Source organism: Apis mellifera, linkage group LG3, assembly GCF_003254395.2.
Source record: "Apis mellifera strain DH4 linkage group LG3, Amel_HAv3.1, whole genome shotgun sequence".
Classification (NCBI taxonomy): domain Eukaryota; kingdom Metazoa; phylum Arthropoda; class Insecta; order Hymenoptera; family Apidae; genus Apis; species Apis mellifera.
Window position 1 is genome coordinate 3,298,268 of NC_037640.1, and position 17,118 is coordinate 3,315,385.

At 27.9% G+C, this 17,118-nt stretch overlaps 3 protein-coding genes across 6 annotated transcripts; 1 reads left to right on the forward strand and 2 right to left on the reverse strand.

Moving 5' to 3' along the window:
• Positions 1-752: 752 nt before the first annotated feature.
• Positions 753-7,007, reverse strand: LOC551430 (PDZ domain-containing protein 8). Of its 4 annotated transcripts, none has more exons than XM_026439850.1 (9): positions 6,014-7,007; positions 5,738-5,930; positions 5,386-5,648; positions 4,243-5,311; positions 3,901-4,160; positions 3,620-3,820; positions 2,653-2,802; positions 1,886-2,068; positions 753-1,810 (listed from the first exon to the last, which is right to left on the reverse strand). In XM_026439850.1, exons 1-9 carry the CDS (start codon positions 6,404-6,406, stop codon positions 1,607-1,609), a joined length of 2,916 nt encoding a protein of 971 aa, XP_026295635.1. In that variant the 5' UTR covers positions 6,407-7,007; the 3' UTR covers positions 753-1,606. The 4 variants fall into 4 exon arrangements, with proteins under 4 accessions (XP_026295635.1, XP_026295636.1, XP_026295637.1 ...); XM_026439852.1 differs by lacking the exon at positions 753-1,810 and adding an exon at positions 2,156-2,204 and having other exon boundaries at positions 1,893-2,068; XM_026439851.1 differs by lacking the exon at positions 2,653-2,802 and having other exon boundaries at positions 6,014-7,006.
• Positions 7,008-7,411: 404 nt separating this feature from the next.
• On the forward strand, positions 7,412-11,049 carry LOC551396 (integrator complex subunit 4). Its single transcript, XM_623790.5, has 7 exons — positions 7,412-7,707; positions 7,774-8,192; positions 8,318-8,644; positions 8,729-8,993; positions 9,065-9,527; positions 9,605-10,088; positions 10,166-11,049. The coding sequence occupies exons 1-7, from the start codon at positions 7,657-7,659 to the stop codon at positions 10,905-10,907; spliced, it is 2,751 nt and encodes a 916-aa protein (XP_623793.2). The 5' UTR covers positions 7,412-7,656; the 3' UTR covers positions 10,908-11,049.
• A 481-nt stretch (positions 11,050-11,530) lies between these two features.
• On the reverse strand, positions 11,531-16,773 carry LOC412464 (nuclear pore complex protein Nup214). The gene is made up of 5 exons (XM_395921.7): positions 16,600-16,773; positions 16,115-16,408; positions 12,029-16,043; positions 11,717-11,900; positions 11,531-11,639 (listed from the first exon to the last, which is right to left on the reverse strand). Exons 1-5 carry the CDS (start codon positions 16,630-16,632, stop codon positions 11,612-11,614), a joined length of 4,554 nt encoding a protein of 1,517 aa, XP_395921.4. The 5' UTR covers positions 16,633-16,773; the 3' UTR covers positions 11,531-11,611.
• Between the last annotated feature and the right edge of the window lie 345 nt (positions 16,774-17,118).

Below are 17,118 nucleotides of genomic sequence, written 5' to 3' on the forward strand. Positions count from 1 at the left end.
GACTTAGTATTTCCAAAAGGACGCGCAATTTTACAATCCAGTTAAGATTCTGAGTTTACGCCAACTGTGATCTGCCAACACATGACAGAAAGAAACATCGTGTTCCACGAATAATCCGCGCAACAAACTTTTATGAACGCTGGGAAAAGCCGTGCGCGAAAGGAATCACATGGATATGCGTTGGTGGTTTGGAATTGTTCCTTGATTCGCAAATAAAATGAAAAAAGAGAGAGAAAACAAATAAAATCCAAATCGCTCCAAGTTTTTTATATTACAGGCTATTTTTTTTTTTCTCTCGTACTTTTACGGTGCATTTCAGCAACACGCGATTGATAATGAGCAGAAAATCTTTGGTCAAACGTCACCGTTTGACCGCGAACGTTGGCCCTATAAAATCTTTGGCTCTGACGTAGATCTCTTTGTGCAGATTATTGCGTCTCCGTTTTTCGAGTATTTTCATATTTATACCGAGAATTCGGATGTTTTACGTAGCTTGAACGAACGGAAACGTCGCCAGTAACTATAGACGAGCTATCAATTCAATTTCGCTTTTATTCGTATATATATATATTTTTTTTCGTTGGACGAATGAAATATTTTCAATACTTATAGCATTGCTTGGAATAATAATATGTTTCAAGAGAAAATAATTACATGGGAAACAACTCTTGATAATTATTATCCTGAAATGATACAAATAAAAATTATTACTGAACACTCGTTCAACAATATATTAATATTATCTTTCTATATTAATTTTTTTTTTATATTCATTTTACACACTAACAATGAATTGCAATATCTCATCAAAACTACGCTACATCGATATTATGATGTAGTGTTATCTATGGATGGAATTCTATATTTATCATGTATTTTTATTCATACTCTTGTGTAGATAATATTCTACTATTTTAATACTTGATAAATTAGTTGCAATTCATGCATTTCATTGAAGCTAGTTTACTAGATCAATAAAACAATAAAAAAAAAAAAGAAAATCTATTCTGGAATGTTTGAGTTTAATAATTGATCTTAAATCACTATATATTATTATTGAAGAGAATAATATCTATTCTGTAAAGCTATATGCTATAATTAAGTACCTAATTGCCCATTACCTTATGCTTAAACTCAAGACACTATTTTCCCGTATTTATTATTTTAATCGTTCTATAATTATTTACCTAAACCGCTGAAAATATTCTAAGCGTAAACACAGTTGGTATATATTGTACTCTGTTCTCTACAAATATACGTAAAATCTGTAAATACAAGTCTTAATTTTTGGTGTTCTCTGGTAAACTATGAAAGTATCACGGTAAAATTTACGAGTATTATCTCGAGGCCTATTAACATGAATATCGCTGCACCATTTAAAGAGAAATTTCGAAACACGCATATAATACATACAATTATAAATATATTATATATTATAAATATATTATAGATCCCTGAACGGAATTATAATTGTTCAAATACGATCAATGATTCGATCAATATTAAGTTTAAATTGAAGTAAAATGAAATAAGTAAATTTGAATGTAAGAAGTGAAAGAATGTATGTATAATATATCTTAGCTTCTTCTCATAAAACCTAAATCTATTAAGATTCCTTGTTTTTTTGAGATCGATCTAATACTTCTTGCGCGTGTTGTAATCCGGCACAATAATGCAATAATAAGACACTCAGTGCTTGCACACGTAAATCACTCTGTGCAATCAATTTAATACTGTCCATTTCTCCACTTTGTGATAATTCTAATCTTGAGGTAGTTTCGGCATCGAGCGCAGTTTTAAGCTTTCCCATCTATATTGAAAAAAAAACGATTAAATATAATATTTGTATTTCATTTATATCTATAAAATTCATTTTTATCTTTACCATAATATTAATCTTTTCAACACGTTCTTGAGGCTCCAAATTTTTGTACAGAAACTTGCCGGTATCTTTAGCCCTAGACATAAGACCATCATCCAAATCCCCTGCTACTAGAGGAGCTGCCACACTTGGCTCAGCACCCTCCAAAAGATCAGGACTTATGCCCAAGCCTCCGACCAATGAATTCTAAATGTTTCAATAATTTGATCAGATACATTCTGGAGCATAATATTCGATTTTTAGATCTTGTCCCTATGAAATAAATGCACCTACCTTCGATTGATATGATAATAAAGGTGTAAAGAAAGCATCGTTTATTGCACTATTAGAAATTGTAATAATTATGCAGCATCAATACAACGATATTTTATATAATAAGCATGATGGCTCAATGTGCATTTGCATATCTGTTATTTCAACAGTTAGTGCCATAAGAAACAAAAAATATAGCCGTTTGCAGTGGAAAGTAAAAGCTCGTATAAGAGTTTTCAAAACGTTGCACGAAAGATTGAACGCGAATCAAATAATATAAGCTTTAAAATCACAATCAATATAATCATAAGCGTGTTTTCTGCCCCCTACAATTGCTGGTATATATAAAAGAATAGGACAAAGAATAGAAATAGAGCAGAGAAGGCCTGAAATTATATTTTGATTTAATCGCAATTCATAAACATCAAAATTAATAGCTAATATAACAATTATTAGCAAAATGATCAATATAATCCTTCTCTGTTCCAACTGAACAAATTTGTGTTATTAAATTCTACCTTGCGGGATGCACAGGGACTTGGGGGAAGACTTCTAGATGCCAAACCAGTACCGGAAGCCGGTGGGGCCAAGCAACTGGTACTTCCAGCCTTCTTCAGGCCCAATAGAGTATTAGCTATACTAGCCTTCATGGCCATCATAGTTGCACCCTGATTAATTGATCAATGGATTTCAAATTTATTAATAATTTTATTTATCTAATTATAAAAACCGATAAAAGAAAGAAAAACAAAACATACAAACAATCGTGCCCTCAATCTCGCTCTTGATTATTTAATATGTAAAAGGTTAAATTAGTTTATTAGACAATAATAAAGCAAATAATCTATTCACTTACAAAACTCATAAATACATTAGAAGCAAGGTGTTAAGGTGCAAACCTACAAAAAACCTTCACCTCCCTATTATGCAGATGATCAATTTTATTGCCAACAATAAAGTGAATCACACTTAACAGTTGTTTCCCTATGTACAAAATACCAAGAATACTCTAGATATTTCAAGTATACATTAATTGCCCAAAATTTGCAATTCCTTGATTACAGCATTGCATACTGTACAATTAAATATCACTAATAAAGCGTAGATATGTATAGTAATTGTAATTTTATAATATTTCTTTTTTAAAATTTCATTCTAACCACAGTTGAATAACAAAATCTTTCAAAATTAATATACAATTTTTTTTAATAAAAATATAAATTATGTATGTATATATCACATATGTCAATAAACTTCAATCCAGAAATTTAACTTTAAATTCTAAGTTATCTTAATTATAATTATTATTTTTAAAAAGTGACATTGTATAAATCACAATGAAAAAAAACGAATAAGAATATTCGTTTTATGGAATTGTCAACAAGATATACATTCATTGCGATTTTAAAGTTTAATATTTGAAAGTTTCATTAAGTTGACAATACCATTCTCATGTAATAAAAATTTTTATTACGTCTTGAGTACCTGTACAGTATCTTCACAACTGGTTAGTGAAATTTCTGGACCCGATTCTCCGATAAGAGTAGGCTCTATTTCATCCGCTTCTAATGCCATTGTTGTTATACTTTCGGCTCCACACATTCCCGATGCTTGACATCGGACTTCGCATTTTTTATGACATACCATACCACAATCTCTGCACTGTACGGCATCTTTTAGCCAAATCTATATAAACATATAAATTTTGTTATTCAATATAAAACATTTTTAAAAAAAAAAATAAAAATAATTATAAAAACATCGACCTTTTTTGTACAAAAATCGCAATGTGTTGCTCTATGAAAATGAGTTCTAATAAAATCATGCATTTTTTTTTCAATAATTTCTTCACTCAAAGATGGTTGTGTTTTAATAGCTTCTATATTTTCTTTTTTCCCCATATCAAGCATATGACGATTTGAATAATTGGATTCCCATATATAAGATAACAGAATATCACCATAACAAAGTGTGGGATCAAATCCTGAATAACCTTGTAGTTTTGGATGAACTGTCGTCAAGGAAGCTTATAAAATATAGCATATAAAATTAATATAAAATAGATAATAATAATATTAAAAATTATATTTAATAAAATTAATACATACCACTATCGGGTGGTAACAAAGCATGACATTTAAGATAATGCCCAGTTGAGGATGTATAGCATTGTGCTAAAATTAATTTCATGGGAACATTAATATATCCTAATAATTTTGGATGAATTTCTCCTCCTCTTACACGACCCCACACTCCAATATTTAAGTACTGAAGTTCTGAATCAATTTGAAAAGTTCTAGTTTCCTCAAAAGTAATTAAAGAAGCATATTCCTTTTCTTTAGTAGTATAATACAAATCTGATATATTTGTTACATAACTATCATTAAAACAAAATTGAGAATTACTCGATATTGATTGATTTGAAGTAGTCGAAATTTTTCTGGAAGGTGTAGTATCTGGTGTTTGAGCAGTATCATCAGTATGTGCACTGCTTTTTCTTCTTCTAAAAAATTTATTACCCATTTCTAATTTATCAGCAATTTCATTTTCATAATCTTTTAAATCCGAAAATTTAATTTGAGTTTCAAATTTGATTTTGCTATCTTCTGCACTGGGTGTATCTCCCTTATTTGATATGGAATCAATTTTTAATGTTTTCTTATCTCCTCTTTCTGCAGATATTTTTTCACTATCCAATTTCATACTAGTTTGCTTGTCTAAATCTGTTTTAGAATATTTTCTTTCAACCCTTATGATAAAACGTCTTTGTACAGCACTTTTTACAAATTTAGCTACTTGATTCATGTTAGATACTTTTTTACCATCTACTGCTATTAAAATATCCCCTTTCTTCATCTCAGCAATTGCAGCAGGACTTCCAACTATTATAGTTTCAACTAATACACATGTATGACCTATTTCTGGCACAAATTCTTGTTTAAATACTACACCAAGTTGCTGTGACCCAACTTTACTAATAATTAAATCCAACACCATATAAGGAACGCCAGTATATTGAGTTAAATATACCCAAGGTGTTGAATCTATGCTTATTGTACAATATATTTCAACTTGTGATCTATCCTCTGCATTAAGTATATTAGGTCCAAGATTTAATCTAGTTATTTCAACCAATGATACTTCCAAGTAACCTGGTATTAATTGCATATTAGCAACCTGAATAAAAGTTTTTAAATATTTGTTAGATATATTATTTTTCAATTTTTATAATGAATCAAGAAATATTTTACCTCGGATAAATCTACGGCTTCATCGTTTAATCTGCGGAAAAATGGTTTGTAACGCATTTTATAACGAGGTAGCGTGTGCTTCCTCCGTACTGCTCTCCGAATTTGTCCTGTGATTAAAGAAATAATTTGTGGTTGTAATTGACGACCTTGAAATTGGGATTGCACTTCCAATTCAAGTATAGGATCTGAATAGAAACTTAAAGACCAATGAGTATATGGGACACGTGTAAATTGTAATCTAGCTCTACCACTGATACGTTTCACTGAAAAAAAATATTATAAATTACATAAACATTGAATCATAAAGATCAAAAAATATACTTATAATAATTTGTTCAAATTATTAATATACCTTGTAAAGCCATATAAGCAGTTTTTCCCAATAACATTTTAACATCTATTGATAATTGAAAATTTCCAGAATAATGTAAATCTAAAGATAAATCCAATGTCTCCAATAATCCTGTATCAGCATCTATTTTTGAATCTGCAACTTCTAAACCTTTTATTGTGGGAAATTGTGAACCTAAATTTAAATCTCTTAACTGAAAAAAAAAATATATATATATATATTATATATTTATATTTAACATATGAATATCAAATAATAATTTAAACAATAATTTACCTGTACACTGTCCAATAATTTTCCAGTAGTAGATTGAGTTAATAATTCTTTGAATTCATTATTTAATTTTCTGTATAACCAAAGACGTACTCTCTCAGCATTTCTAAGTTCATTGAATAGAAATTGTAATGTTAAATTTATTGCCAAGTTTTCATTGCCTTGACACATACCCTGACGTGATATATTTATGGAATTTGTTTTTTCATCTTGAATTTTTTCAAGTAATTCTTTAGGTAATTGAGCCTTGTCATGGTGAAGTGATTTTTTTGGTGAATTTGCTAAAGGTGCTTGCTCCAAAAATTTTTTGAAGAAATAAAATTCCAATACAATTGTACATATTATACCACACATAAATGTAATCACAGATACACAAATAAATTCAAAAATATCCATATTAATATATCATCTATTGGAAACTTAATTGTTTCCCTGATTAACACCAATTTTTTCACTATTAAGATTGAAAAATATTCAAATAAATTGTATAAAAAGTCTTCTTGCGAATTAAATATGAAATAACAATCATGTAAACATATTAAATATATTTTAATATTATTAAATAATATTTTTAAGATAAATACATTACGATGTTCATACAAAATAGGAACTCTTATAATATGTATGATTTCGAATCGATCATTAAAAAGATTATTATTTTTTTAATGCTGAATTACATTGTTATGATCACTTTCGTTTCACGGGTCAACAGTTATTCAGAACACTTTCACCTATCATTATAAATTAAAATTAAGACATTTTCATAAAAATATAAATAAAATTTTATAAGAATTTAAAAAATATTCATTTTCACAAGAAAATGTTCGTACAATACATTTTAGAAAATCTAATAATGCCAATGAACATGGATAAAACGTATCATGACAGTTTTCTATTGATCCCGGCAGCCATGTTAGTGCCAAACAAACTTGTCAATTTGACAGATCTGTCAATTGTCCATTTAATATTATTCATTTAAAAAATAATGACCAAAAATATAAATGTTTATTTCTTTGAATTTTTACATTATAATAAATATTAATAGTACAATATTTTATTTATATAACATAAATAATCATGTAATCAATATACAAGACATAAAAAAAATTTAAAAAAACAATATATTATACTATCTTAAAAAATAATATTTAATAGAAATAATTCCTATACTTTAAATAATTATATAATTTTATTTTAAAATAAAATAAAATAAAAATTGTATTAGAAAATATAATTTTATTATTTTTTATATATATTTTTTATATATCTTTTATATTAATAATATATATCTTATATTAATAATATTAATTTTTTTTTGATAAAAATTGATATGAAATAAATTATTTAATTATATATATTTCGATATTAAAAATATAGATGAATTGAATAACTTAATCAGCTGATAGTGTAACCTCGTAATTTTTAGAAACATTTTTTAAGTTCATTATATATAAAATTTATGATGTAAATATGTATTTCTAATATTAAATAAGCTTTAAAAAAGAAGTTATTAATATTTTTATTTGTTATAATATAAAATAATATAAAATATAAATGTAATCTCTATAGATGCATATATATTAAATATTATTATAATATAGCCATAATTATATATTTTTTACAAATAAATGTAAAATATTTTAAAAATGGCAGCATTAATGAAGAAAAGAGTTTTAGCAGAATTTAATCAGAGTCAGGTAATTTAAATTTCTTATTCAAAAGAAATTTAATAAAAAAATTTTATTTAAATATATATTTTATAGGTTGTAAATGAACCACCATTAAAAAGATTAAGAACATTACGGCTTATATCAAATTCAGGCAGTAAAAATGGAACAGAAGGAAGTTCAGCATTAGCTTATATTGAGTGTCTTGAAAAATGTAAATGTGGCAATGATGCTTTACAACTTCTTGTTCGTATATCTGATACAATTGCATATATCTCTTCAGAAGATGTTCCTTCTGTAGTAAAAAAATTATCAGAAAGATTTACTATAGAAACAGAAGCTGCAGTTCGTGCTAAAATACTATGGATATTTGCAGAATTAGGAGAAGTAACAAATGATTCATTAGAAAAGACAAGAATTGTTAATGAAACTGCTGAACTTTTAAGAAATGAAGAATCCCATAGAGTAAAAAGTCAAGGCTTAGCAACATTATTAAAACTGGGAGATTATCATAGGTATTATATATTTTTATATATTATAATATAATAAAATTAAAAAATTATATATTATAAAGAAATTATTGTTATTTTATATTATTAAAATTCATAAAATATAAGATAATTGATTCATTCAATTGTAGAAGCCTTGTATTGAAGATTGCTCGTGATCATTTACCTGATACTTGGCATGGTGTACAGACACGTTGTCTTTCTATCATTGGAAGATATTTAACTGCAAATGCTACTGATGATACTTTAGCACTTGTCAGCAATTATGCACACTCTCAAGATCCAAGAGTACGTGCACAAGCATTTGAGACAATGGCTGAACTTCATTCTTATAGAAGTTGTAGATTACCAGCAACCTTTTTTGGAGAAGCTTGTACTGCACTTAGAGATGATTATGAAATAGTTCGTAGAACTGTTCTTAAACTAATATGGCTTTTAGGCAGAGAATATCCTGAAAAGTAAGCAATAATTGATAATTTTTTAGTTATTATTTTTGTTGTTAATTATCATATTCATATTCTCAATATCTCATTATTTTATAGTATCATTGTAGGATCAGATGGAGAAGATATACGTATGGTAGATTGTGCATTTTCCCAAATTTGTAGTCTTATGGGTGACTTATCACCAAGAGTTCGAGCTTCAGCAATGTCTCTTCTAGGAACAATGAAAGGTGTATCAAAACGATATATAGAACAAGCATTAGATAAAAAACAAAAAGTTGTAGAAGCAGATAGACCAGAAGTAGAAGAAAAAAGTGGATCATGTGGAGCATTTATTCATGGTTTGGAAGATGAATTTCTGGAGGTATTATTATTATTTATTTTTTTATTATATAATTTGTATTTTAAATAATTGAAATAAATAAATTTATTTAGGTAAGAACAGCTGCAGTTGAAGCACTTTGCACTTTATCCTTAGAACAACCAAATATAGCTAGAATTTCATTGGATTTTATGGTTGATATGTTTAATGATGAAATTCAAGATGTTCGATTAAGAGCTATTGAATCATTAAGAAAAATATCTGCAAGCGTAACGCTTCGTGAAGATCAGTTAGAAACAATCTTAGGAGCACTGGAAGATTTTTCAGGTGAAGTACGAGAAGGTTTACATGCTACTTTGGCGGCTAGTCGGCTTGCTACAAGAAATTGCCTTCATATGTGTGTAAATCGTTTACTTGATAATTTAAGTCGTTATCCACAAGATAAAGAAAGTATTAGAAATTGTTTAGCAGCATTGGGAGCATCACATCCATATTTAACATTGCCTTTAGTACCTCAACTTCTTGGACGACATCCATTCTTTGATACACCAGAGCCAGATGTTGATGAACCTTCTTGTATCCTTTTAATAATTTTCTTTATAAAATATAAAATATATTTGCATTATTTTTAATATTCTTAACTACAAATATAGATGCAAGTGTACTAGTTTTGATTTTTAATGCTGCATTACATTGTCCAAGCATGCATGCTCTTTTTACAGAACATGCATCTAAACATTATCATTATTTGCGCGATACCATGCCACATTTAGTTCCTCGATTACGACCAACCATAACGAGTGGACCAGACTTTGGAAAAGAAGATAAAACTGATGAGGAAACTGAACGTGGAAAAGAATTTCTAGAAAAAGTAGTTACTGGTGTAGAAAATGCAAGACCTGGTGGTAGAGTTCATACGCAACTCTTAGAGGCTGCAGCTGTTGATTTAGATCGTTTAGCGGAAATGGATCATCGTATGGAAGGAGCCGCACGTTTTACTGTTTTATATATAAAATGTTTGCTACTTTTGAAATCAGTATTAAAAGAATTTTCAATATCATCAACAAACTCGGTATCGGCAAGTCCATTGCCAAACACAACTACTAATGTTTCAGTTCTTCTTCAAAATACTCAAAAGTATGTTTAAATATATTTATATTTATTATACCTAAAAATAAAAATTTATTTATTAATAATTTATATAAATGTTACAGATTACAACGATTATTCAGTGGATTAGGTGAGAACGAAATCATATTAGCCAATGATGTATGGTTAAAAGCATTAGCAGTAGAATTAATTCGAGTAACAAGAAGTGTGACAGGAAGAAGTGCTCTTCCACTCGCACGTCACTTTTTATCTGAAACTGATACTCTACCTCAAGATACTGCAAAATTGCCATCCTTTTCTAGAGCTCTTGTACATCAAATTCCAACTTTAGCTGATGTAAAACCGGGTTCTCTAACACGAATGCTTTTACCATTACTTTTAACACCAGCAGCACAAGGAGAAGAACGTCTTCCTAGACCATCAGTATCCACTCGATTTTGTAGAGCAATTATAGAAGAACCCAGAGGCGATGCAGATGCTGCATTGAAATTTACAGGAGGTCTTCTATTAGGAATTCCATTGACAGCAAAAATATTAAATTTACGAGATCCTAATATATTACGCATTAAATTGAGGCATCCTGATCAACAAGTACAATTATTATTACCGCGTCAATCAGATTTACGATTACAAAATATAGAACAAAATGACTTCAGATTGAAAACTACAGTTCTATTGTCTCATCAAGTTTGGATGGAAGCTTGTAACGTAGAAATATCTCTTGCACTTCTTGTACCATCTTCAGCTATATGTACACATTCTCCCCTTGATGATCCATGTGTTATAGATCTTTGTAAACCGACTAAAGTTTCAATCGCACCAAAACCTATAAAACGAGGTATCTAAATATATTTTATAAATCTCAATAATATTTGTCACTTTGAAATATTTTGTGAGTTTCCGAACTTCAAGTATTTCCGAATTTAATATAAAAACATGAGAACATTTTAAAAAATTTTACTTATGTTAAATAAATCAATGATTTATAGATTTATAGATTTTTATTTTTATAAGTATTGTATGCACAATGATGCAATATATTTAATAGATGATTTTTTTTAAGATAAGATTAATTCTTTTTGTTCTTTATTTTCATATTATTATTATTCTCTTCATTTTAAAAATCCTTCCAATAAAATATAATTTCTGTTAATTGGAAGATATATTAGAAAATATAAAAACTTCAAAAATTATGATAATTTATTAATAAAAAAAAATATAATTTACAGAAAAAGAAAAGAAAATATAAAAATTTTAATCTGATTTTCATCAATTAAAAATTTTTATGAAAATTAATGTTTTGACTTAGTTTACATAAATAATATTATTAATTGTAAATATATTTTTATTGTAAATAAGTTTGAAATATTCTAAATAACTTTTTATAATACAAATTTCGACAATATTTTAAAATTAATAATGTTCAATCTATTTATAAAAAATAATCATAAATACATAATTTAAAAAGATTGAGAGGAGGACACAAAAACTTTATTTCTTTTTTATAAAAATAACGTCTTAAAATATGATATATCTTGAATGTTTATTAACTACCGCCAAGTGGAAAAAGAGCTTCCACTGTAACAAAAAATATATTAAACATTTTTAATTATATTATTTTAAAAATATGAATAAAAAATTCAATTTAAATTTACCTAGTAAATACTGGAGATTTTGGTGTATCTGCACTTTTTTGTGCTAAACTACTAAAACTCAATCCACCAGATTGATTTGCCAAAGATTCAAATGTACTACTACCATTTACATTTCCAAAAACTTTTGGCATATTGTTATCAATTGGAGCAGGGCTTCCTCCCAAGGTAGGTGGACTTCCAAATGCTATTTAATAATATTTTTTTATAATTATATTATATTAATATAATTAAATTTTGTTATATATATTTGCTACATATATAAAAAAATATAAATATAGTAAAAAATAATAATACATATAATATATTACTTACTTGGAGAAGTAACTCCAAATGTTGTTGATCCAAAACCGCCACCGAAAATTGGTTTTGGAGCTCCAAATGTTGGTGGCGATCCAAATATTGGTTTAGTATTAAATGAAGGTGCTTGCCCAAAAGCAGGTTGTGCACCTAATACAGGTTGTTCTACTCCCATTGGAGATGTATTAGCTGCAGCACCACCAAATACAGATGTAGATCCAGATGATGGTAATGCTGGAGTAATATTATTTGCTGTACTTCCAAAGAAAGATGTAGAACCCGTATTTGATGTTGAATCAAATATTGAATCAGATTTTTGGGCATTATTATCAAATATAGACATTTGAGGCGATCCAAATGTATTTATCGTGGTTGCATTTCCTCCGAAAATAGAAGTTGCGGAAGATGATGCTTGAGTATTTCCACCAAAAATTGAATTAGTATTATTTCCGCTAAACATTGAAACACCTGTCATAGTTACTTTACGAAACATAAATGCATCTGCAGAAGTTTCAAAAGGTTTAAAAACAGGTTTTTCAGAAGTAGTAGGTGTTGAAGAAACTATTGGTGTACTCGGAAATTGAGAATTCATTGTAAGAGAAGGTTGAAAAACTGAAGCAACTGAAGTTGTTGTTATATTTCCAAATGTAAGTGTAGAAGAAGTAGTAGTAGCAGTATTGGTGAGATTTGTTGTAGGTAAGTTAATGGTAGTTTTCTCAAAAGATTTTGATAAAGAACTTTGAAAAGGAGACATTGTATCAGAAGTTGTCATTGTACTTGTTGAAGTACTTGATGCTGGAATGAAATCACCAAATAATGGCATAGATGAAGTAGTTGTTGTTTGTGTAGTTGGAGTAGTTGTTGTAATAGTACATGTAGTTATAGTTGCATTAGAATTCGAAATTCCTCCAAATATAGAAACATTTGATGTATTTGTTTGACTACTGAATAAAGGAGTAGCAGAAGATGTAGATAAACCTTGAATAGAACTTGTTGAAGTTTTTGATTCAGAAGAAGGTATTTCTTCAATTGTAACAGAAGGTGAAGTTGTAACCGTTTCCTTAAGAGAAGCTCCAGTTACGAGTTTTACAGAAATCTGATTTTCGTTAGATGTTTGTCCTAATAATATTTGAAAGCCAGGTGTTCCAAATGTAGGTTTATAATTATATTTTCCATCGATATTAGAACTATTAGAAGCATTAGATATTTGATTAGTCGTTTGTAAACCAGCAAATGATCCTGCTAAACTTAACGAATCTTGCGTTTGAGATGTCGTCGTTGATGGCATCATTTTTAAGTTAAATGAAGTAGTAATATTTGAAGGTTTTGAAGCAAAAGAAAATGTTTGTGCACTTGTTGTTTGAGATGCAGCAAATGTATTTTGTGTAGTACTCTTTATTGATGTAGAAGTAATTGGAGTAGCAAAACTAAATGTAGATATTGATTTAGTTTTTGTTATTGTTGTTAATTGTGTTGTCATTCCAGTATTTGGAGTAGTTGTTTGTATCTTCTCTGATGAAATTTCTGATGGTAATGAATCTTTTAATGAACTATTATTCAGTAAATTATTTTCTACTTTGAACCATACTGAATTTTGTGCAGCAATTTCTTCTGATTTCTGTGTTGATATATCAGATGTAATAGTATCAACCTTAGGTAAAGATTTTATTATATTAGGTGAAATATGAGCAGAAGCATTGCTTTGATTGAATATAATAGTATCTTGTTTTGGTTTAGTATTTTGAGATATTGTAGTAACTGGTAAAGTACTAGATATTTTTTCTGTTTTATTTCCAATTATAGATGGAAAAGTAATACCAAAGTTAGGTTTACTTTGCATTTTATTTTGTGTTGATGCATTAGTTTCACTTGTACCAATTCTTGCTACAATACTATTTAAGGATGCTAAAGGACTTTGTTGATTTGTACTTTCAATACTTTGTTTCTTGATAACTGAATTTTGTTTGGAAGTAGATTGTTCCATTTTGTTTTGAATATTAACATTTGTAATATTGAGAGAATTTAAAGAGGATAAAGTTGCTTCTAAACGAAGCAATATTTTCTCTTGACTAGGAGAAGGATTTACAGGTTTTATTATCCTTGGAGTAGAAATAGACAAATGTTTTCTTAGTTTAATTTGTTTTTCTGGTGTGAAACTTAAAGTTTTAGAAGCAATTGCTTTGCATCGCGCTTCTATAATTCCCGTATTTCTTGAAAGAGTATTTAAAGATTTTGGCGATGTGATATTCAAATTAGATAATGAACGATTTAAGCCAAAAATACTATTATTACAAATATTTGATTTCCATTTATTTTTAAGTTGTTCTATTTTGCTTTTTTCTTCTTGAATAATTTTATTATGTAATATAAGATTTTGGTAAATGAATTCCAAATGAGGAATTTTCATACGTGACATTTCTTGATATTTATGATCTGACCATTCTAAATCTAAGATTTTAGTAGCTTGAGTAAGTTGTGTTTGAGTATAATAATAAAGTTTTTGTAGATCAAATATTTTATTACTATCTCCACAATTTCTAGTAGTAATATCATTTGTTGCTGCATTTTTTTTTGACTTTGTTTCTTCAACCCAAGCAAATGATTGTAATAATAATGCTTTTAAATATGCAATATCACTAGACAAACTATTTGTTGTTTTTTTCAATTCTCGCAAAAATTGATCTATTATAGTAATTGTATCTACAAGTTTTTGACGTTCTTCTTCTGTACCACATTCCCATGTTTGTGGTTCTAATCTATTACATAATTCCTTTTCAAATAAATTACGTTCTTCTATATAAGCACGATAAGCAAAGTAATCTGCAGATGAATTAGATTCCATAGGTTCTTGCATAATTATTTCTTTAACTGATGTTAATTTAACATCCAATTTATCAATTTCTTGTGGTTGAATTTCTTTAGAGGGTTCTAATAATTTTATTCCTATGTTTGTATGTTCAGATTTTTGTTCTTGTTTTAATTTTTCAGTTGAAGGTTGTACAACAAAATTACTTCCTTGACCAAATTTATTGAAAATATTTCCTGAAGAAATAGGTTTTGAACGTTCAGAAATATTTTCTGGTTGTTTAGAAAGTGGTGTACTAGTTGCTAGACCATTCATAATAAAAGATGTTTCAAATCCTGTTTGTATTTGTGGTGGAGTTCCAATAATTTCTGTAGGTGGACAATTAATTGGAGGACAATTAGGGGTCAGATTCACCATATGAAAACTACATAATTGTCCAGATGTTGCAAGAATATGAAGTATAGGAACTGGGTGAGGTAAAGTAGAATCTGCTCCCCATGGTAATTTTCTAACTGCAGATTTGTCAATAGCTAAACCCACTGGATAGCTTTCTGTAGTATGAATTAATGGTAGTTCAGCTCTGCCACTATCTACCAATTGCCATTGATTCCAAGTAATTCCTTTATCTGTAGATCCTAATACAGCTACTTCACTACTATTACTGCTAGCAGCAATAATTAAACCCCATTCTGGCACATGATCAAAATAATAACGTGGAATTGTTCCTTCTCCTTCTGCATCTGTTACTCCATAAGTAATATCTTCATAACAAGTAAAAATAGCATTTGTTTCACCTTTAGGAGCATCAATTATGAGAACATTAATTCCTTGTTCATTACCCAAATAAGCAGCACAAAATTGATAATTGCTGATCCATAAAATACTAACAACTTCTCCAATATATGGGTTTGGACCAGAAATTGTTCTAGCTACTTTTAAATCAGGTTTAAATTGTACTATATTACCATTTTTACAACCGACAACAATTTGTTTTCCTTTAGGACTCCATGCTGCACATAAAGCATGTAAACCATCATCATTAAATTTCTCTAAAACTTTTGATTCAATTTCCTTTTTTTTTTCTTTTATTTTAAAACTACCAATTGTATAATCACTAGCTATTGTACATAACATTCCTGATATAGCAGGATTCCATCGTAGATCATTCACAAATATATCTCCATTTGATGTGGAAACTTTAACTTTATGTAATAATTGTAAATTCTGGAAAAAAAGATATGAATATAAATTTCTTTAATAAAAAAAAAAAAAATTCCATATTAATTTAAACATACATTTTTTGTAAGTGCTTGTGCATCATAAATTAAAATTATAGATCCATGTGCTGCCACAGCTAAATAGGAACAATCACAATTAAGTGTTAATTTAGACACAGCTATAGGTATATTAAATTCTACTTTCCACTCTGGATCATTATCTTCTCCTGGTTTTAACATAATTATTTTATTATTTTGACCTACATATAATAATCCTCTTTTTTTATCTGTAACCAATAAACTGCATGCAGTTGGTATGGATGAAAATGCATCTAAAACTTGGGAAATGTTTGATTGTTTAAATTGAAATTCCTGAAAAATTACAATAAAATATATATAACAAAAATATACAAAAATAATATATATGAATATATATGTACATTTTTTATTTTTAAAAGAATGACGTATCATATAAATATATGATGTAAAAATTTTAAGAATTTTATAGAGGCTAGAAAACAAATATTAATACAATTACATTTTTAAAAAATAACACGTAATACCTGTATATCTTTTGGATCAGGCGCAGTCTTCATTTTTAATTACTTTATAATAATCTTTATATAAACAATTACGTTTGAAAACAAATTTGCCGGATTTCTTGGCAGGTTAAATTTGAAGTACACAAAAGTAACAACAGTTGTACAACCTTTGATTATGTGTATAGATTAAGATTGAACTATATATTATTTCTCATGTTTTTATATTGAGCATGAATAAGATTACAAAATAGATTTACCATCTTATGAAATTTTTTGTCTTATATTCTTGTACATCACTGAATTATAAATTTTTAACACAGACAAAATACAGAATAAATATAATATTCATTTGCATTTTTATTTCATATCTCAGGAACATTAAAAAAAACTCTATTATTTTCAATGCTATCGATTCGATTTAAAATAAAATTGCAATGTTAATAATGATTGAAACTGTAACTATTGAAAGTAAATTTAATAAAATTAAATAAATTAATAAATTAATAATAAAATTAAATAATTTAATAAATTTAAATAAAT

What these genes read in the sequence shown, in the direction of transcription:
- LOC551430 (XM_026439850.1), bottom strand. Translation starts at nt 6,406, where the DNA reads ATGGATATTTTTGAATTTATTTGTGTATCTGTGATTACATTTATGTGT. An exon ending in TTTGTTACCACCCGATAGTG is followed by an intron (nt 4,161 to 4,242) that starts GTATGTATTAAT and finishes ATATTTTATAAG; the next exon opens with CTTCCTTGACGACAGTTCAT. An exon ending in GTCCCTGTGCATCCCGCAAG is followed by an intron (nt 2,069 to 2,652) that starts GTAGAATTTAAT and finishes TGAAACATTTAG; the next exon opens with AATTCATTGGTCGGAGGCTT.
- LOC551396 (XM_623790.5), top strand. Translation starts at nt 7,657, where the DNA reads ATGGCAGCATTAATGAAGAAAAGAGTTTTAGCAGAATTTAATCAGAGT. An exon ending in CAGAATTTAATCAGAGTCAG is followed by an intron (nt 7,708 to 7,773) that starts GTAATTTAAATT and finishes TATATTTTATAG; the next exon opens with GTTGTAAATGAACCACCATT. An exon ending in GGCAGAGAATATCCTGAAAA is followed by an intron (nt 8,645 to 8,728) that starts GTAAGCAATAAT and finishes ATTATTTTATAG; the next exon opens with TATCATTGTAGGATCAGATG.
- LOC412464 (XM_395921.7), bottom strand. Translation starts at nt 16,632, where the DNA reads ATGAAGACTGCGCCTGATCCAAAAGATATACAG. An exon ending in CTGATCCAAAAGATATACAG is followed by an intron (nt 16,409 to 16,599) that starts GTATTACGTGTT and finishes GTAATTTTTCAG; the next exon opens with GAATTTCAATTTAAACAATC. An exon ending in AAATCTCCAGTATTTACTAG is followed by an intron (nt 11,640 to 11,716) that starts GTAAATTTAAAT and finishes TTTTTGTTACAG; the next exon opens with TGGAAGCTCTTTTTCCACTT.